This window comes from Talpa europaea, assembly GCF_964194135.1.
Source record: "Talpa europaea genome assembly, chromosome: 9".
NCBI lineage: Eukaryota > Metazoa > Chordata > Mammalia > Eulipotyphla > Talpidae > Talpa > Talpa europaea.
In genome coordinates, this window is record NC_140076.1 from 34,648,915 (window position 1) to 34,670,842 (window position 21,928).

Sequence of the window (21,928 nt, forward strand, 5' to 3'; positions counted from 1 at the left end):
AAGGGAGTCTGGGATGTCTCTTGCCTGGGGCTCTAGAGTTTCCCAGTTAAAAAGTGATGCCTGGAGTCCTGTGTCATGTTGAGCTATGACTGTTCCTTTCATCAGGCATATTTGAGTTGCAAGGGAAAGAAAAACCATGTTAAAGTGCCTGGAAAGTGCATCGGCTTCAAGTATGGCTGGATCCAGGGGCTGGAAAGCATTAGGACCAGGGACTCACTGTGGCCACCTCGCTGCTCTGCTTCCTACCTTGCTGGCACCTTGCCTTGTGGTGACAATAGTTTGGGCATCCATGAAGGAATGTGCTTCTCCTTCAGTAGCAGTCCCAGCATTAGCTCCAACTGGTCCGCTTGGATATATGCAATCCCTGAACCAACCACAATGGCACTTTGGCTAGGCCATGGTCACGAGCCCACCTCCTCCCTTCAGGTGGTGGTCAGAGCAACTTTATCCAAACCATATGAACAGAGGTTGGTTGTACCACCAGACAAAGGGCAGACAGCTCCTTATCAGGCAGTGTCAGCTGTTTCCCGCCATACAGTCTGCAAGGTCTCATACCTTTAGCTTCCTTAGGGCACACCTGGCATCGTACAGAGCCCAGAGGGGGCCTCCAGGTACTCGGAAAATCTTCCTGTGTGATCAACAAAAGGGTGTGGGCTCCAGGAATCCAGGTTCCATAAGTATTGGACTCCAGCCCACTCCTCACCTGACCAAACAGAACTTCTGTGCATCCCCCAGGTTGAAATACCCTGTACCCCTCACAACACCTACACCCCACTCTGAGCTAGGGATCCACCGACTCTTCTGTGCACAGTATTTGTGCAACCTGAGTCGGCTCAGCCCTCTCAGCAGGTCAGTGGGCTAAATCAATCAATAAATAAATGCCCTGTGTGTTTTCTGCCTCTGCGCCAGCTGGGCAAGCCACAGAAGGCCATGGTGTTTTCCCACAGAGAGAGTCAGCCCCACCACATGAACCATCACACCAGCCCACAGCTGGCTCGGTCACTCCCTGGGGCTGGACTGTAACCCAAACAGGAAAGCCCTGTCCTGGGATTCTCATCTGCTTTCCCCTGTCTCAGTGACCAGAGCTGACACTGTTGCAGGGGGAGCTATTCTCTTGCTCTCTGGACAGCCGTGTCTGAGTGCGACAATGAGCAACTCTCCCAGCAGGGGTGGCTATAAGGATGGTCCCATGGCTTTGGGGTTAAGGAGCAAGGAAGCACAGAGAGGGCGTAAGAGATCACATAATGAAATTTGGTGAATTTAACTCCCATTAATGAAGAGTGAGGCATCAGGCCTGGTTGGATCCAAGGACTTCAACATAAGTAATAAAAAATGAAGATCCATTACCAACTAGATAATGAAATCACTACCTCATCCCTGATCCCCCTTCTCCAACAAGAACCACAGAGGAGCCTCAGAGGGCTTTATCCCTCTGGTATGAGCAAGGCGGCTTCCACCAGGCTTTCAGAACTTGTTCATTTACTAAAAACTGAATTTACAGTTACTAAATATTTCCACCACCATGCCCAGTGCTGGCGATAGAGGAAAGAATGAGACAGACACAAACAGACATGAAGTCCCATAAATAACTAAAGTGTATATATGTTGGAATGTAATTCTTGATTTAGGGAAACAAACCCAGATGAGGGGAATAAGGAAGCCATGGGTCACTGTATTGCATAAGGCAAGGTCAAGAAAGGAGACCTTGAAACACAGATTTGAGGAGACTGAGGACAAATGTGTATCGCTGAGGGACTAGCAAGGGGCCGGTCCTGCCTTTTGTCGTGTGCCTTGTTGCTGCTTGCACAGGGCCATCAGGACTTTGTGAGGGCCTGGGAGTATACAGAAATCTCTGGAGAAATCCTTCCCTCCATTGGGCAAGGGCAACTCAAAGATTATAGCCTTGCCCGTCAGCCTCCTGGGGCCGTCAATGTACTCTACTTATCCCAGCATCCTTTTATCCCCACAGAGGAGAAGTACACAGTCATCTACCCGTATACGGCTCGTGACCAGGATGAAATCAACCTGGAGAGAGGGGCCATGGTGGAGGTCATCCAGAAAAACCTGGAAGGCTGGTGGAAAATCAGGTACTGGCTGCCACTGGGTAGGTTGCAGGTCATGTGGGCTCTAGCTACTCAAAGTGGTTGCAGATGGAGTGAGGTTTCTACCTAAGCCATAGAAGGACTTCTCCTCTGTGCTGTCCAGCTTCCCCTCCCTACCCAGATCCCTTTCTAATTATCCATCACAAGTAAAACCTCTTCACATGCACAGAACCACAGATAGCAGTGACTTTTTGAGCTGAGTTTCTCTTAACCTCCAGATGCTTCTTGTGTCAAGCATCTAGAGGTTGAGCAGCCCTGTGGGAGTGCTTCCCTCTCCTGCCCCACTCTGTGACCAACCATGCATGAGTACCAGGTGGTCTGAAATTTGCCTTCATCCCTCAGAGTCCAGTAGTAAAAGCAGGAGACCTGCCTTTCATACACCCTCTCTTAGATGAAATCAGACTTCAGGTAAGGTAGCTGGCTCTTCCCAGTTATCCTGGTACTTACCTAGTTTTTAGAAGGTCCTGGGATTCCCCTTCCTTAGTCACATGACTAAGGAAGACAGACCACAGGAAATTTGAACAAAAGAGGAACCTGAGATACCTGCAACCTGGTGTCTGTGTTATGTCAGGCAGGGTTAGCCTCACTCATGTGGGGCTAAACATGTGGCTGTTCATTCATTCATGTATTCACTCATTTCGTCAGTCAGTCAATCAATAAACCCTCAGCATGAACCTGTTCTGGGATTTGGGGAGTCAGCAGTGAGAAAGACAAAGTAGTTCACACCAACAGGCACAGAAGACAGACACCCACAATTACAGGGTAGGGCAGTGAGCTGTGTCTTAGAGGATATGCACAAGGGACTTTGGAACACAGGAGGGGGCCCTTATCCCAGGAGTCAAGGAAACTTCCTTATAAAGAGGCTTCAGAACAGATTTGAAGCATGAGTAATGTCAATACCTAATATACATTGAGTGTGTTATCTTGCTTCAATAACAAATTATCCCAAAATTTAGTGATGCTGGAATTCAGGAGTGGCTTCACTGGGCTCCGGGTTCTTCCTGGGATTACAGCAGGGTTTCAGCCAGGGTTACAGTCACCTGAAGGTTTGACCGGAGCTAGTAGGTGACAACCAGCATTCAAACCAGGCCACTAAACCCCACTCACCTCCCACCACATGTGCTGCCTCTTTGCTTATGGCTCTGTGCCCCCAAAGGAAGAAATGTCTCATGTTGAGGGTGTGGATTGTACATAGCCTGACATTTTCCATTTTAGACAGTTATTCCCTCAGAAGTTATTTTAAAATCGATAGACACAAAACTATAGATTTCTGTCCCCTTAGAAATTTCCAGTTTAACAGACTTTTTTTTTTTATTGAAACATATGCTCTTTAGTTCTTAAAGTGACTCTTGACAAGAGAAGTGGTCCTTCCATGTATTGTATTCAGTCAACTAGGTCAGTCAGTGGTGGGGGCACCTGTTTTACAGGCCAAATCAGTGGGGTGCTGGCAGACGAATCAGCTAAGGAAAAACACCCTTGAGTTGGATGTCTGCCTGTCATGATGTAAATACTCACAACGTGGCCAATTGCCAGCTCCAAATAGGCTGTCACTGGTCATGGAGTTGGAGCAAGCTGTAGGAGGGGGCGCTCAGCTGGTTTGAGGTGCCTACACCTCGAGTCCTTGCTACTCAACCAGGTTCTCTCGTGCTGAGAATTAAGTGACCTTTGCACTCCCAGAATTCCCTTTGCTCTTTAGTGAACTGTGTGTCAGGATCTTGGTCACTCTGTTCAGTGTCACCTAGTTAGCTCTCGTTAAGCCCTGGAACCACCTCCAACCTGCTTTGTACATACCTGAATGCGTGTTTAATCTACACGTTCACCAGCATGAATAAAATCTTCCCTGTCTACACCAGGCTTTGTGCCAGTAGCTGGGCGTCCAGGAAGAGGCACAAAGCACAGAGGTTAGGAACACAGATGGGTGCCGGCTGCCATGGTCTGAATCCACACCTGCCACCTCCCAGTACTGAGTGGTTGAAATCCATCATTGCTCTCCAGCACTTAGAAGGGGACCCACACACAGTGGGTGCTGGCCACATGCCTGTCAGCACTGCCGTCACCGCTGCAGCCTTAGTTTGATACCCTGCCAAGGACCTAACCCACATATGGCACAGCAGACCTCTCCTGTCTCACTCTCTGCTCCCCTTAGCAGTGTATTTCAGTGGATCCACCTGTTCTGCTCCCCACTCTGTCTCTGGTAAATCCTCTCACACCCACCACCTATACTTCATTCCTATACTCTATTCCTTGTATGCATAAATAAATAAAAATAAATCTTTTTGAGAAAAAAAAAAAGAACAGCCACAGCCACTGTGTGTTAAAGGTGCTGGGGGTATGGTGTGCAGGAGACATGGTGCACCGTGGAGGGAGGACTTGTTCTCTGCAAGGCTCAGGAAAGATGTAAGAGAGGAAGTGGTATTCAGCAGAGGCGGGAAAGAGGGAGCAGGATGGAGAGGGGGTTGGGGCTTTCTGGACAGAGGGTTTCCTAGAGCAAGGCCAGGTGGGTGGAAAGATTTGGAGACAGCCTAGTGGGGTGGGTGGGATGTGGGGGTGTTGTGAGAAATGAGCCTATGGAGACCAATCTGGAAAGGCCTTGAATGCCAAGCTGAGTATCTGGGCTTCATCAGGGCAGTGAATAGTGTGCCAGCCCCTGCCCTGGCCAGTTGTGTTCCTGCCATCTGGGATCCAAAGTGTGATTTACCGTAAGAACTGGGTGGCCTCGTGGACCCACATGACCAGCATCTTTCCTCCTCCCAGATACCAGGGCAAAGAGGGCTGGGCCCCAGCCTCCTACTTAAAGAAGAGCAGTGGGGAGCCCTTACCCCCCAAGCTGGGCCCTGGCTCACCCACCCACTCAGGCGTCCTTGACCTGGATGGAGTTTCCCGCCAGCAGAACTCCGTGGGCAGGGAGAAGGAGCTGCTGAACAACCAGCGGGACAGCCGTTTTGAAGGCCGCCCACTGCCCGATGGTGACATCAAGCAGAGTGAGTGACACCCACCCAAACTCCCAGCGGCTGAGGGCCTACTGTGGGCCAGCTTTTGTGTGAGCGCTGTGCACTCAGAGTTCCTTCCCTATTGTTCATCTTCCTCACAACAGCCCTGCTGCCCACCATCCTGTAGATAAGAAAGCAAAGGCTCAGAAAACCCTGGTAACTTATTCCAGATCGTTTAACCAGCAAAACCTGAGTCCAGAGACATTGCTTTCCTCCCACAGACCATGTTTTTCCCTCTATTTCATAATGATCATGACAGCTTCTTTTCCCCAAGTCCCTACTGTGTTCCAAGAATCTTATAATTATTCTCACTGACTCCTTGTGACAGACTTGGAGGGAGTAACTGCTTTTGTTTTACAGATGAGGAAATAGAAATGGGGTGACTTTTCCAAGAGCACCCAGATAATAAATGGTGGGATGGGGACCTGAACCCAAGCTGTCTGACTCCCACACCTGTACACTCTCTGCATGGCCTCATTTCTGAACCAGAAGAAGAAAAAGTTGCCCCTCTGGCAGGTTTACACCAATGACAGTTCTTTAGCCATCTTGCTTTTCAAGGCTTCCCCATTTACTTTTATTATTAATGATACCAAGGCACCTGAGAATAGGGTTCATGGTTGTCTATTGCATATGCAGGACTCCAGCCTCAGGCTTGTCACCCTGTCCTGCTCACATAGGGCAGAAGGAATTTATTTGTTGGGAAAGAACTTCCAAATCACCACCCAGATAAAGTCACTGACCCCTGGCTGGGCTTCTCCCAGCTATTTAGAGTAACAGAGTCAATGAGCTTTCAATTCTCCGATGTCCAATGGCAGGGATTCTGGCCAATCCCTAGTGATTCTAATCTATCATGGCCAAAAGCACAGGATTTGCATTAACACTATAGAAGCAAATGAAAATTTGAGACCCTCTGTCTTTGTTAGGATATAGGTTCAGATTCTCAAGCAAAGACTCCCCACCACACAAAGTGACTCAAATAATTTAAACATCCATTTCTTTCATACAAAGTAGGTGTATATTCAGGGCTGGTGTGGCAGCTCTATGCAACCATGAGTCTTGTTTTTCTGCATCTGTCTTGTCCTCATCTACATGGTCCAGCTTTGTTCTCCAGTATTCAAGCCAGTGAAAGGAGGCAGAGAGAAATGGAGGACTCCACTCAAAAGCAGTACTCTTTCCAATCTCTCATATCCCATTGGCCAGAACTTTTTCACATGGCCATACCTAGCTGCAAGGGGTTCTAGGAAATGTAATCTTTATGTAGGCAGCCAAGTGGATAAATTCTTTGCTATTTATTCTAATAGAATATAGAGGAAACAGGATAATTAAAAGATGAGCAACCTTCTCCACATCCCAACTGTCAAACTACCCCGGTGGATACATACTGAATCAGTTCTGGCAACACCTAGGGTAACTTCCTCAATGATCTACTTTTAGCCAGGAAACTTGGGCTATTGCTGTCACCCTCCTGATGTGGAGACCCAGTTCCAGAGCTAAAGCCCCTGAGATCATCAGCCCACGTTGGTTTGGTTCTGTTTGTTTATAGAGTTGACCCTTGAACAAGGGACTTAGAGGTACCAATCCCCCATGCAGTTGCAAATCTACATTATAACAATTGATGCCCCAAAAACTTTACTATAGCCTGTTATTGACTGGAAGCATTACCAATAGCATAGGCAATTAATGCATATTTTGTATGTTGTATGTATTGTATACGATATTGTTACACTAAAATAAAAGAAAATGTTAAGAAAAATCATAAGAGGGCCTCCCCTGGTGGTGCAGGTGGTTGAGCACAGCACTGTGAAGCTGTCCGCAGCCTCTGTAGCGCCAGTTCGATGCCAGCTGGTGAGGGTCCCACATGGCAAGCAGAGCTCTCCTGTCTCGCCCGGTGCTCCCCTCAGCAATGTATTTCATCAGTCTGCCTGTTCTATTCCCCACTCTGTCTCTGGTGAATCCTCTCACCGTCCCGCGTATCTGGTTCTTGTATGAATTGTACCCAGGTTCTTGTATGAATTTTAAAAAAAGAAAAATCATGAGAAGATACATTTGCAGTATTTTCAACTGCACTGGGTTCAAGGGTCAACTGACTTAATGAAAAATCCACCTATAAGTGTGACTTTTCAAACACAAACAGTTCAAATCTGTGTTGTTCAAAGAACAACTTTATATTGTTTAATTTGGGTTTGCTCTAGAGCACAAAGTCAGGAATGATAACATTGTGTGCCTGCCACAGGCCAAGAGTTCACTTAAGTATTGTTTAGTTCATCTCCACCACTGCCCCTGGGAAGCAATGCTTATCTCCCTTCTACAGATGAGGACTTTGTGCCCAAGGAGTCACTGAACTTGTTATATCCCACCTTTGCATTACCTCTGAAGTCGGCTTTTCATTGCTCCAGGAACTAGCATATTGACAGTCCCAAGCCAAGTCTGAGCAGCTCCTGCCTTGTCAGCTGCTCTTCTCAGGGGAAGGTCCCAGACACTAATGCCTGGTAGAACGCTATGGCTACTTGCTGCAGGAAAGACTAGATCTTTCCTGGTGGTCTCAGGAATCTCATTTGTCATATTCTGCATGTGAGTGAAACAGTCTTGTTTCTCTATAGGATCACCCAAGATGAGACAGAGACCCCCACCTCGCCGCGATCTGACAATAGTAAGTGGACCCCTTGCTACTGGGGAGGCAATTCTAACCTAAGATTGGCCCCTCACACTCATCTCACTCTTTCAGAAGATGCTGCCTTTCTGATCCACTCAGCAGCCTTGTGAAGCAGGCTGTACCCATTCACAAGTAGAAAGACTGAGGGCCCAGAAGTGAAGCCGTTTGCCCATGGCTTTGCGACAGTGTGCCCTCTGGAGGTGCGCACTGCTGCGTGAGCCCACTTAGCTTTGCCTTAGGTCAGTCTTTTCATATAAAGTAACTTGAAACTAAAACTGGAATGAGACACAAGTATCATTTGTAGTGCCATTCTCATATTTTACTTTCATGATCCATTTGCAATTCTTTTAGGTACCTTTCTAATCAGTTTTTTGAAAAACAAGCCTTTTTTTAATGCGTGCTGTGTAATTGGGCATTTGTTGAATGTCACACCAAGGTGCGCCGGGTGGTTCATTACAGGAACTTAATGAGTGCTGACAGGCACCCCACCAGGTGGATTCTGTAGCTATCCCTATTGTACATACAGGAGAGGAAACTGAGCCTCCACAGGGGAATGGTTCACCCAGCATCACACACATAGTACAGTCATGTGATGCTTAATGACAGGGACACGTTTTGAGAAAGGTGTCTTTAAGCAGTTCCAGCATTGTGCAGATGTCATGGAGTGTAATCACACAACCCTGGATGGTCTCGCCTACAGCACACCTAGGCTGTGTGTTCTGACCTATTGGAACCATCATAGATGCAGTTTGTCATTGACCAAAATGTCTTTAGGTGACTCCTGTCTGTCTGCAGCCCTCGATGCCTCTTTAAGTTCAGTTAACACTGTCTTGCCCCAGGTGCAGGCAAGTGTCCCATGTTTCTTCTCATCACTAAGACTAGAGGGCCAGGGACCCTTCTAGAAGATAATGGTTTGAGAGAGCCTCTTCGTTTTGCCCCTAAGAATCCCAATGGGTCCATGAGGGCACCCTTGAGGGTGAATGTGTGTCCCAGTCCCTTAGGGCCACGCACCCATCCCCGGCCCCCACCTCAGCGCCGCAATAACAAACTCACATGGGAGTGAGCACTATGTTTAATCATACCAGCCTCGAGGTCTCAACCTGCCCAAGCCGCCCATCCCACCCCAAGTGGAGGAGGAGTATTACACCATTGCTGAGTTCCAGACCACCATCCCTGATGGCATCAGCTTCCAGGCCGGCCTAAAGGTTGAGGTGAGTGGGGGGCCCGGTGTCCCTTCTTTGCCTATTTGTGATTCTTGATCTGAGGCATTGCCTCCTCTGTCTCTCACTTCTTTCTCTCACCTCCCAACTCTTTGTGTATATGTATTAGTAGCAGCTTTGTTGAGATACACTTCACTGATTTTGTATCTTTGTTGAGATACAAGTCACTGATTTAAAGTATAAAATCCAGTGGTTTGTAGTCTATTTACATTTGTGCAGCTATCATCTAATCAATCTTAAAATATTTTCCTTACCCAAAAAAGAAACTGGGGCTTCCCTAGTGGTGCAAGGGGTTGCACCGCACTATGGGACAATCCACAGCCTCTGCAGCACGAGTTTGATCCCCTGCCGGCCAAGGAGAAACCCACATGGAGAGGCGGACCTCACCTGTCTTGCCCGCTGCTCCCCTCAGCAGTGTATTTTGGTCAGTCTGCCTGTTCTGTTCCCCACTCTGTCTCTGCTGGACCCTCTCACACTCCCCATCTCTGGCCTGTACACCAGCTCTTGTATGCATAAATAAATAAATCTTTAAAAAAAAAAAGAAAAGAAACTGAACACATTAGCCGTCCCTTCCCCCCCATTCCCCACAGTTCCTCTCAGTAACCCTGCCCCAGCCTAAGGCAAGTGCTGATGTACTTACTGTCTGTAGATGTGCTTACTTTCCAAATTTTACAAAGTGAGTCATACACTCTGGTCTTTCATTACTGGCTTGTGTCCTTTTTTCCCTTTTCTTTTTTTTTTAATTGGATAAAGAGGGCAAAACACAAACTGCCCCCTCTGAGGTTCGAACTCAGGACCTTCAGATTATGAGACTGACGCGCTGCCTACTGCGCTAAGGAGGCAGATCTGGTTTTACTGTTCCCTACTTTGCTTCTTGTTTTTCTCCTTTTCTTTCCACACCTTAGTTTATTCTGTTCCCTGGATAAAAGCCAATGTAAATATTTTCTTGCTTCCATTTCTCTTTTCTTTCTTTGTGGAGTTAGAGCTTAAAGGTGTTTCCCATGTTTTGTTTTGCCTCATTGCCTCTTTGATCAGGTCTTTATTCAAATTTAACTATCCAAAATGATTTGCCCTTTATAAAATAAACAAATTTAATATCATGCAGCAGGCTTTTTCTCTGGTGATTTCTTTCCTGTGGGCTTCTTTTCAGCTGCTGGTTTCTTGGTAGTTGCAACCTTTTTTTTTTTTTTTTTAAAGATTTATTTATTTATTTATTTATTTATTTATTTATTTATTTATTTATTTATGCAAGAACCGGGGCACAGACCAGATGTGCGGGAGGGTGAGAGGATTCACCAGAGACAGAGTGGGGAACAGACCAGGCAGACTGACGAAACACACTGCTGAGGGGATCACCGGGCGAGACAGGAGAGTTCTGCTGTGCCATGTGGGACCCTTGCCAGCTGGCTGGCATTGAACCAGCGCTGCAGAGGCTGCGGACAACCTCACAGGGTGGCGCTCAACTGCCTGCGCCACCAGGGTAGGCCCTGGTGGTTGCAACCTTTTTGTCCCACCAAAGGCTTTTTTGGTTTCTTCACACCAACAGACTTCTTTCCTTTCTTCTACCCCACAAGCTTCTTGCCTGGAACCCCCTTCTCTTCTGATTTGACTTCTCGTGCTGCTGCTGCTGCTTTATCTCTCTGGTGTTTGTGATTCTTAGTGTGACAAAAAATGGTGTTCTGTCACATGGTCTTTGCACATGAGTTAAACTTCAACACGGTTCTCAGGTTCGTCAGTAGATTCTGCTTCAGTACTCTGTAGTGAATCTTATGTGGTGCTCAGAGGGCTCTTTGGATCTCTAGAGTTTGCAAAATTCTGCTAAGATCTGTACTGAGCATCTTGTGCATGGGCAGGTGGTAGTTACTGTTGAGGGAGGCAGCTTTCTGCCAAGTGCCATACAGATCATCTAACTTGTGGAAATATTTTCAGTCCAAATGCAGAAACATCCCACATGGCCACCAGGAGCAAGTTTCAGAATGTTCAGTTTGCTTACATTAAGCAAAGTAATTCCAGGGGTGTTTCTGAAGGTCTTGGTGACCCCATTCTCCTCTCTAGAGGTGCTACAGGGTCCCTGCACTGGGTGCAACAACAGTTTCTCGTTTTGCCGTTGCCAGCGCTCGTCCACTGAGTGGTGTAGGCCTTTTTGATAACATTCTAGACCTTAAGTTTCTTAAGCAGCAAAAACAGCCTCCTTGGTCTCCTTGTAACCTTCAGCTTTATCTCTAACCACCAGAGTATTCAGGAACTTCCTCAATGTGCTGACCTTTACAAATGGTCAATGCTGGTAAGGCCCAGGCAGCCAGGGCAGAGCGGATGGCATATCACTTCTGTGTTATGTTTACTCTGTGGTGCCAACAGTGCCAGGTTTTGGTTGGTGCAAACGTGTGGCCCCCACAGCACATATTTCCAAAAGCACGCTGGCCAGAACAGCGAGTCCCACTGGCTCAGACTTTAGGAATTCAACACTCCCTGGAGAAAACACTCCCTGACCTTCTAAGTGTTAAGCAGGAGGTTAGTGGGGAGACAGCTCCACCAGTACCCCAAGACTCAGCACTAGTTTGATGACCTGCTCTTTCACTGACAGCACAGGGCTGTCTGTTACTTTTGCGAAAGTTGGTGTTGATGAATCTGATAAAATGGGAGCCTTGAACACAGCAGGCAAAGTGACATTTTTGCCAGATGACCTCACTTTTTGGAGTACACAGATATCAGCAGGCGGGCCTCGACCTGGCAGCTACCACAGGAAAAACTTTTTCCCATATTTTTAGGAAAATTTTTAAGTTAGGAGATAGCAATAAGGTGCCAGACAGTTTAGTGTCATTTTCTCTTAGGAAGTAGGACTATTCAATTCCTATTTCCCAGGTGAAGAAGTCTTGGCTCTTAAAAAGGTACTGTCCAGGGTCTCCCCGGTGGCGCAGCGGTTGAGCGCTGGGCTGCGAAGCTGCCAGCAGCCTCTGCAGCATTGGTTTGATCCCTGGCTGGCAGGTGAGGGTCCCACATGGCGCACAGACCTCTCCTGCCGCCTGCTGCCCCCCCAGCAGTGTGTTTCGTCAGTCTGCCTGTTCTGTTCCCTGCTCTGGCTCTGGTGAATTCTCTCACCCTCCTGCTCTTCTGACTGTACCCAGTGCTTGTATAAATAAATAAATAAATCATTAAAAAAAAAAGGTGCTGTCCAAAGTCACAGTTCACAGGTGGCAGAGCCAGGATTTGAACATGTGTCTTGTCTCAATTTGAAGTGCAAGTCCGAATCCACACAGAAATTGAGGGAAAAGCAGAAATGCTCCAAACCAGGCAGTTGGACAGCTGGTCTTTTTTATCTGCCCGACAATTAGAAAGTTCAGGAGGACAGCGACCATAACTGTTTTCACGCAATATCCCCATAGCTTGCACATGGTAAGTTTCCAATAAATGTTGAAAAAATAAAAATTTGTCTCCCTACTAACTTCCTGCTTAACACTTAGAAGGTCAGGGAGTGTTTTCTTCATTCCTACCCAAAATCCTAAAATCGGGACTGGACCATAGTGAATGGTTGTTGAGTCAATACAGAGGTGCAGCACATTTCCCTGGGGTCTCTACTTACTCTCAGCCTCCAAAGCACCCTCTGTTTTCCCTCCAGTGTCATACTTCCTGCCTCTTTCTCTTTGCCTCCATTCCCAGGACAGCTGCCCAGGGAGCTGCAGGGTGGCATCCTGGACCTCACCACCCTTGATTCTGCCCAGGCCTCCAGACACTTTTCAACCCACTACAGGAGGGCTGTCCACAGGAGTATTTAAAGAACCTGAGCTGAAGCTGCTCAAACTAACATTTATAACTTTAAATCCACACAGAGAAATCAAGGAGAAACAGAAATACCCCAAGGTTATGACAGGAGGGTTGGTTTTTGGTTTTTTGATTTTGCCATTCTGGTCTTCCCAACTTCAAATCTACAGAGAGAACTCAAAAGACATCTTGCTTGTACTACAGGATAATTCCCTGAGTGATTCCCTCATTTTGCTCTTGTGAAGTATATATGTCCTGTTCTGATATGAACACGCTCATTTCCATTGTTTTCCTCTGAACCCCACAGCTCAGGCTGACCTTTCCCCACCTCCCCTACCCAATGAGCTTCCTTTAACCCAGCTCCTTAGCCTTCTACCTGCCTTCATAGAAGGTACTCAGTGCCATTTTTAAACTGAACTTGCCACATCAAATCCAACTCATTCACCATAATCCTGCCTTCTCAAGTTCACATAGGTTTCCCTCCCTGCCCTGTGTCAGCTTCTTTGCCCTGTATCACAGCCCTTAGCTAAGGCAGCCCCTTACCTCTGTACCTAATGCTTTCTTCACATATTACTGTTCAGTGGTATTTTCCCCTCATTCTTCAGTAATTGTATCTTGAATTGCGGTTTTAAAGTCATCTTCCCTCAGCACTTTGAGTCCATCATCTGTTCCCTTCGTGCATTCATTGTTGCTAGTAAACATCTACTATCTGCCAGTTCTTGTTCTTTTGTTCATTATTGGCCATTTCTCTGAATCAGGAGTTCCTTGTTATCTTTAAAATGCTGGAATTTTCTTCTTTTTTTTTTAGATTTATTTATTTATACATATAAGAACCAGGGTACAGGCCAGAGGTGCAGGGAGTGAGAGGATTCACCAGAGACAGAGTGGGGAACAGAACAGGCAGACCGACTGAAATACACTGATGAGGGGAGCAGCAGGCAAGACAGGAGAGGTCTGATGCACCATGTGGGTAGCTTCCTGGCCAGCCGGGGATCGAACTCATGCTGCACTGGCTGCGGATAGCTTCACAGTGCTGTGCTTATTCCCTTGTGCCACCAGGGAGGCCCAAAATGCTGGCATTTTCATTAAAGTGTATTTAGGTGTGAGTTTTGGGGGTTTTTTTGTTTTTTTTGTTTGTTTGTTTGCTTTCTCATTTTTATCCTGCTTAGCATGTTATAGGCCTTTTCAATCTAAAACTCAGGAAGTCTTCCTAGAAAATTCCCCACATTTACTTCTTTAAATATTGACTTCTTTCTCTCCTTTTGTTCTTTTCTTTTCATACCATTATTAAATAGACATGGGAAGTTCTGCTCCTATTTTCATGTCTATTAAGTTTCCTTTCCTGTTTTTCACCTTCATCCCACTGCCACATTCTGCTCCATCTTTTAGCTTATTAATTTGATCTTTAACAGTTCAATCTGTTGCTTCTATAACTTTAACAGCTACAATTTTCATTTCTAAGAATTGTTCTGGATTCTATTTCATAGTTACCTGTTCTTGTTTCATAATATCCTGTTCTTTTCCAAAGTTGATGCCCTCTGTATCTCTGAAGGCTATTAAATATTTAATTTAAGGTCCTATCATTACTGTTTATTTTCTTTCCACAGTTGTAAATCCTTTGCAGTGGCAATGGTATTTATTTCAGTTCTGTTTATGGTGTTAGGGCAATTCTTGGACTATCTTAAGAAAAGAATGCAGACAGTCACATGGCCCAGTTGAGGAGTGTACTCAAGATACTGATCAGCTTCCACTGGTTTCAGTGCCATATCAGGGATTCTGAACCAAACACTGAACAATGTTAGATCTTTCAGACCAAAGCTCCCACATTCATTGTTCCCACTGTGGTCAATCACCATCTTTTTTCATCTGCCCTACAAGTATGGGGTAAGGGGCTTAATGAGGAGTTAGCCTGCCTGGCTGCTTCTGCCATATCACTGCACTGAGCCTCCCCGTCCTCATACTCTACCACCTTGAAGTCTGGCAATGTCAGCATTGTCCCCAAGTTTTGCAGCCAAACCTCTGAGGCATCCTGGGCTACAACATCTACCCACCAGTGTGATTCCCCACAATTTTTATTGACTTTTCCCCCTTCTCCTTCTGAGCTGGCCTTTGTATTCCTTTGTTTAGTCCCTAGATTTGTTGCATACAGGGGAAATTGTTGTTCACTCCATCTTCCACCTTGAAACCAGAAACCGGGCTTAATCATTTAAGTCAAGATACAGTTGGTTTTTTTATCCCCTAGAGAGTTGAAAAAAAAAATTAAAACTTCTTCTCCTTTAAGACAAAGAGTTTCTAGCATTTTGTACAAATACACACCATTGAACATTTGCTGATAAAGCAGCACCACTCCCCAGCTCAGAATATCCCAAAATCTGCCAAGTGCAGCTCAGGATGTCATGGGAAATGCACTGAAGCTGAGGGCGGGCCAGCATGTAATAGGCAGTTAATGGATCTCTGGGGTTTTCTGGAGGTCTTAAGGATTCTTCCTCCAGAGAGACTTCAACCCCCATTTCAGCCAGAACTGTGACCTCCCCCCCCCCTTTTTTTTTTTTTGGCCTTTTTCTTGTCTATTTTTGCTAATTATCCACCTGTCCAGCATTCTTTTCCAGGAAGCACACTGTCACCTTCCCTTAAGACTTCTCTGCTTTCTTATTCCATGGTGTCTACATAGGTTCTTTTTTTTTTTAAGATTTATTTATTTATACAAGCACTGGGTACAGTCAGAAGCGCGGGAGGGTGCGAGAACTCGCCAGAGCCAGAGCGGGGAGCAGAGCAGGCAGAAGGACCAAAGTACACTGCTGAGGGGAGCATCAGGCGGCAGGAGAGGTCTGCGTGCCCAGGAGCAGCCGGGGATCGAACCGGCGCTGCAGAAGCTGCGGGCAGCTTCGCAACCCAACGCTCAGCCACTGCACCACTGGGGAGGCCCTCTACATAGGTTCTTTAAGGGCATTGAGAGATTCAAGTGAGAAATAGCTTTTGGTTTAACCAACTGGTCTTTCCTTGTGATAAATTATATATCTTCCTTTGATTTTGCTTCCTGGTTCCATGTCATCTTCGCCTTCAGAATTCCTTAGTGGAACATCAACATTCCAGCTACTTGGAATGTCATCACATGTTTTGATGGTGATGACGATGATAATGATATAGGCACTTCTTCTGTGCCAGGTATCTTAAGTACTTGATACTAATCTTCACTAGGATTCTAAGAGGTCTATATCTTCAGATTTTACAGATCTACAGGAGACAAAGAAAGGTTAGGTAAATTGCTCAATGTTACATAGCTAATAAGTGGTGGGACAGTGACTTGAACCCAGGTCTTAAACCTTCCTCTCTTTTCTTTCCCCCTCATTCTTGTGATTTTGCATTTGCTTTTATTTATAGTAGCTCTTAGCTTCTCTCTAATAAATGGAAACTCCAAAAATCATGATTAAGAACACAACGTTGGGCTTCCCTGGTGGCGCAGCGGTTGAGCGCTGGGTTGCGAAGCTGCCTGCAGCCTCTGCAGCGCCCATTCGATCCCCGGCACCTCCCCGGCCACCGGAGGAGGGTCCCACATGGCGCGCAGACCTCTCCTGCCGCCCGCTGCTCCCCTCAGCAGTGTACTTAGGTCCTTCTGCCTGCTCTGCTCCCCGCTCTGGCTCTGGTGAATTCTCTCACCCTCCCGCGCTTCTGACTGTACCCAGTGCATGTATAAACAAAACAAACAAATAAATCATAAATAAATAAAAATACATGCCTCTTTAAAAAAAAAAAAAGAACACAATGTTTAGGGCCTCCCCTGGTGGCGCAGCAGTTGAGCACTGGGCTGCCAAGCTGCCCACAGCCTCTGCAGTGCTGGTTTGATCCCCAGCCACTGGCGATGGTCCCACATGGCGCTCAGACCTCTCCTGCCGCCCGCTGCTCCCCTCAGCAGTGTACTTCAGTCCTTTTGCCTGTTCTGCTCCCCTCTGTGACTCTGGTGAATTCTCTCACCCTCGCCTGCTTCTGACCTTACCCAGTGCTTGTATAAATAAACAAATCTTTAAAAAAAAAAAAAAAAGAAAGAAAGAAAGTTTAAGGGAAAAAAAAAAAGAACACAATGTTTAGGGCCTCCCCGGTGGCGCAAGGGGTTAACACACAACCTATGAAGCTGTCCGCAGACACTGCAGTGTGAGTTCAATCCCTGGCTGGCCAGGGAGCTACCCACATGGTGCAGCAGACCTCTCCTGACTTGCCTGCTGCTCCCCTCAGCATTGTATTGCAGTCAGTACATCTATTCTGTTCCCCACTCTGTATCTGGTAAATCCTCTCACCCCCGCATCTCTGGCCTGTACCCCAACTCTTGTATGCATAAATAAATAAATCTTTTAAAACAAAAGAGAGAATAAAGGGCCTCCCCGGTGGCACAGCGGTTGAGCACCGGGTTGCGAAGCTGCCCGCAGCCTCTACAGCGCCGGTTCGATCCCCGGCTCCTCCCCAGCCACCGGAGGAGGGTCCCACATGGCATGCAGACCTCTCCTGCCGCCTGCTGCTCCCCTCAGCAGTGTGCTTCAGTCCTACTGCCTGCTCTGCTCCCCGCTCTGGCTCTGGTGAATTCTCTCACCCTCCCACGCTTCCGACTGTACCCAGTGCTTGTATAAATAAATAAATAGATAGATAGATAGGTAAATAAATAAATAAGTGTTAAAAGAGAGAGAGAGAGAGAGAGAATACATGTTTAGCATTTCTGCCATAGTACTTTGCATAGAATATAAGCTTAGCAAATCCTCATTGGTACATTTCACTTTGATTATTGACCTGTACTCACTTGCTCACAGACTGTCTTAGTGCTACCTGGATGTGCCAACCATGACTCTCATGCTCAGAATTACCTTTAATTGTTATTAGAGCTGCCAGATTGATAAGACGCTGGTCACCCTCAATGTGAAGGACTCGCATTTATCTGTACCCTTTCCTGGAGAGAATCCAGTGAGATTGTTATGTGTATGCCTGTCTTACGCACCCTGCTTTCTCAGTGATCACCCTTATAATCTACTTATTTATTTATTTATTAAAGATTTATTTATTTATTTATATAAGCACTGGGTACATTCAGAAGCGTGGGAGGGTGAGAGAATTCACCAGAGCCAGAGCAGGGAGCAGAGCAGGCAGAAGGACCGAAGTACACTGCTGAGGGGAGCAGCGGGCGGCAGGAGAGGTCTGTGCGCCATGTGGGAGCGGGCGGCAGGAGAGGTCTGTGCGCCATGTGGGACCCTCCTCCGGTGGCCAGGGAGCAGCCGGGGAATCGAACCAGCTGTGCAGAGGCTGCAGACAGCTTCGCAACCCAGCGCTCAACCACTGCGCCACGGGGGAGGCCCACCCTTATAATTTAATAAGTAACATTTACCTTTCAGCACTTGCCAAGTGCTATGGCATGCATTAGCTTACACGGCATTCCACAGATCCTGCAAGTGGGAGTTATTATTCTTGCTATCGCTACATTCTATGGTGTGGAATCTGAGCATGGAGCTTGGGCAGAGCCATTCAGGCAGCAAGTGGTGAAGGCAGGACTATAACCCAGAATTTCAGCCCAGGGCCTAACCCCTGCTCCCAGAAATGAGTCTGTGGCTGCCATTCCTCTCTAAGCTGGGCAGCAGCCTTTGCCCCCAGTACTTCCTCACCTCAGGCATGGCTCCTCCCCATACTTGGTCCTCTTTCCGAGGTAAGATGTGGTGGTAAAGGCTGGCGCTCTAGAGCCCCCTACCCTGCCTCTGATTCCTACCTCCACCATTGGCTTTCTGCTTGACCCTCTGTGACTACCTCAGCTCAGCTGAAGCTCAGCTCTACACCTGTAAAAGAACATGATAAGCCCCACCTTATAGGCAGTTTTAAGCATCGCATCCCCTATGCACGGAGCCTGCTGGGGAATTGCAGTGTATTCATTAGCTCTGCAAATACCACAAACTGGGTGCTTAAAACAACAGAGATTTATGTTCTCACAGTTCTGGAGGCCGGAGGTCTGAGATCAGGGTGTCAGCAGAGTTGATTTCACCTGGGCATTCAGACAGCCACCTTCTCGCTATGTCCATTGTGGTCACCCCTCATTCTGTCTGTCCTATGTATCCTAATCTCCTCTTCTTATAAGGACACCAGTCATATTGAATTAGGGCCCACCCTAACAACTGCATTTTAGCTTAATTACCTTTTAAAGTGCTCTCTTTTCCAAGATAGTCACATTCTAAAGTATAGGGGTTAGGACTTAAATGTGTATATGGGTGGCAGAGCGGGGGGTGCTGTTCAGCCCATAACACAAAGTATGTTCCCCTGTGTGAATTCAGCTATATCTTATGAACAAAAAGGAGGCAGGACACATAAGACCTTAAATAACCTGGGTGAGTCTGCCCACCATTCCTTTCAATGGGTGTGTCTCCCAGTGGGAGAAGATGACGCGAGCGTTTGTCTTGCCTCCATCAGCAGCAGTTCCACTGTATCTAAACATGAGCCCAGTGTGATTCTCACATTCAGGGATATGTATTTCTCATTCAGCATGGCCTAGACACCAGCCAACTCCTTTATCCGGTGCTCTGGTGAGAGCAGCAGTGATCAAGGCTAATTAGAGCTGAATGTGGGTTTTGCCTTGAACTTCTTTAGTTATAGCAGACGGTGCTGACAGCCCTACCCTGCGTCCAGACCCACCTGAGTGGACTGCAGCTACACACAAGTCTCTGAAGCTGACAGTTTCCCCTTCCTAAGGGGAGAGACTAGGAGTTGAGAGACAAAGGTCCCCACCTGCAGTGGACCGAGTCTTATTCTCCATGTTCCGTCCATGGACCCTGGTAGAGTAAGCCCCAGTGGCCCCTGCTCTCCTTGGCTCTCAAGTTCCCAACCTCCTCACTTGTGCTTCCGGAAACCATCTCTCAAGTTAACTAGATGGACCTAAGTCCGAGTCTCAGAGTACTTTTGGGAAATCCAAAGTTAGACAGGAATCTACCCCACCTAAGAGATTCCTGCAGCACAGTGAAGTCTCCACAGATGGTCTGCCATTCATGTTCTCTGGGAATCTGCTGAGTGTAAAACCCCACTTGTAGAATTCTCATCGAGGTGAATCCTGCCAACCCTGGGTCTGCCAACCCTTGAGCCAGACCTACTAAGTGCTATCCTCTGTCCTTCCAGGTAATCGAGAAGAACTTGAGTGGCTGGTGGTACATTCAGATTGAAGATAAGGAAGGATGGGCCCCAGCAACTTTCATTGACAAATATAAGAAGACCAGCAATGCCTCAAGACCCAACTTTCTGGCTCCGTTGCCCAATGAGGTGACCCAGCTCCGGCTGGGGGATGCAGCAGCAATAGACAACACAGGCAGTGAAGCCATGGGCCCCTCCCGGCCCCTGCCTGATGCTCCCCATGGTGCTGTGGACCCTGGGATGTCATGGTCCAAAGACTGGAAGGGTGGGAAGGAGAGCCTAAGGAAGGTGTCTTTGGACATGTCCTCGTGTGCAGGGTATGAGGAGATCTCAGACCCGGACCTGGAGGAGAAACCCAGCCTCCCTCCCCGGAAAGAATCCATCATCAAGTCAGAGGGGGAGCTGCAGGAGCGGGAACGGCAGAGGATGGAGCAGCTCAGGGGCTCTTCGCCTAAGCCTCCTGGCATGATTTTGCCAATGATTCCAGCTAAACACATCCCCCTCTCCCGGGACAGCAGGAGACCAGAGCCCAAACCTGATAAAAGCAAGTTGTTCCAGCTAAAAAATGAGATGGGGCTGGAGTGTGGCCACAAAGTATTGGTCAAAGAAGTGAAGAAGCCCAACCTCCGGCCTATCTCCAAATGCAAAGCTGACCCCCCAGAGGAGAAGCCAGAAGCCATTACACAGAATCCCTTCTTGAAATCCAAACCTCAGGTTAGGCCCAAGCCAGCTCCTTCCCCCAGGACAGAGCCACCTCAGGGTGAAGACCAAGTGGACATCTGTAACCTCAGGAGCAAGCTCAGGCCTGCCAGGTCCCAAGAGAAACCCTTCTTGGATGGGGAGAGCAGCCACCAGGCTGTTGGGGGCCAAGATGTGGCCTTCGGCCGCAACCTCCTCCTTGCAGAGGGACCTGGCCGTGCCCAGGACCGGACAGGCAAGCAGGATGGGCTTGGCTCAAGGGAGGTGGCCTGCAGAGCCCCACCCAGGCCAGCCAAGACTGCAGACCTCGTGCCTAAGAATGCTCCCAGTCCTCTCCAAGAGGCTCTCCAGCAGCGGCCTGTGGTCCCACCCCGGAGGCCACCACCCCCCAAGAAAACCTCCTCATCATCCAGGCCGCTTCCAGACGTCAGAGGGCCCCTCCCAGATGTCAGAGGGCCCCTCCCAGATGTCAGAGGGCCTCAGCGTGAGGCCCATGAAGGCAAGGCAGCTCCTGCCCCAGGCCGGGCACTGCTTATCCCTCCAAAAGCCAAACCTTTTCTCTCCAACTCTTCTGGGGGCCAAGATGACATGCGAGGCAGAGGTGGGCCAGGGCCACGTGGGACAAGCAAGATGGGGGAAAACCGGGAAAAAGTGATGACCGCGGCCCCTTCCCCCCAGATCGATGGCCCAAAGGACTCTTTGTATGTGGCAGTGGCCAACTTTGAAGGAGATGAAGATACCAGTAGCTTCCAGGAGGGGACAGTGTTTGAGGTCCGGGAAAAGAACAGCAGCGGCTGGTGGTTCTGCCAGGTCCTGAGCGGGGCACCCTCCTGGGAAGGGTGGATTCCTTCCAACTATCTCAGAAAGAAGCCGTAGCCTCCTCCCTCCTGCCTGGAGGTCCCACTCGCCCCTGCTGGCTTTACCCCTATATTTAATATGCCTCTTAATTTATCATTCTCCACACAGCTCCAAAGGAAGGAAGACTCTGGAGCACTGTGGTTTCTTCCCTCCTGGGGGTGGAGAGTGATCCCCCATCACATCATCCTCTGGAGGCCACACCCTTGTCTCTCTCCACATCAGCATCGCTGCCTTAAGGCCGAAGGCATTGCCATCAGTGTCCCTGCCCTCCTAGCAGTGGGACCCTGATGCTCCAGATTCTCTAGGACAGGAGCCACCATCTGGGCAAACTACAGGAGAGGTCTCTGATTGTTTGGACCAGGCATAAGAGGAGCAACTCTCCTTGCTACCCGACCCAGTCCACGATGGCCTGCTCCACTTGCCCATGTCTCTTAGAGCTCAGTGACTTTATTCACTCAGTATCCAAAATGCCTGGTACCAGAGAGAACATCCTGTAGAAGCCGG

General features: G+C 48.0%; 1 protein-coding gene and 1 pseudogene across 3 annotated transcripts in view; one reads left to right on the top strand and one right to left on the bottom strand.

Moving 5' to 3' along the window:
* SH3PXD2B (SH3 and PX domains 2B) overlaps positions 1 to 21,928 on the top strand; it is a gene marked incomplete at both ends in the record, with an annotated part of 107,530 nt that overhangs the window by 81,982 nt on the left and 3,620 nt on the right. Inside the window, 5 exons of one of the 2 annotated variants that reach the window (XM_084244127.1) lie at positions 1,970 to 2,087; positions 4,857 to 5,083; positions 7,693 to 7,742; positions 8,831 to 8,956; positions 19,856 to 21,376. In XM_084244127.1, coding sequence (XP_084100253.1) covers positions 1,970 to 2,087; positions 4,857 to 5,083; positions 7,693 to 7,742; positions 8,831 to 8,956; positions 19,856 to 21,376 — 2,042 coding nt within the window. Of the gene's footprint in view, positions 1 to 1,969; positions 2,088 to 4,856; positions 5,084 to 7,692; positions 7,743 to 8,830; positions 8,957 to 19,855; positions 21,443 to 21,928 lie in introns of those variants that run through there. The other variant, XM_084244126.1, reaches the window with a different exon arrangement.
* On the bottom strand, positions 9,947 to 11,725 carry LOC311177738 (large ribosomal subunit protein uL4-like; annotated as a pseudogene). Its single transcript has 3 exons — positions 11,448 to 11,725; positions 10,467 to 11,408; positions 9,947 to 10,140 (listed from the first exon to the last, which is right to left on the bottom strand). The product of its transcript is annotated as a large ribosomal subunit protein uL4-like (transcript).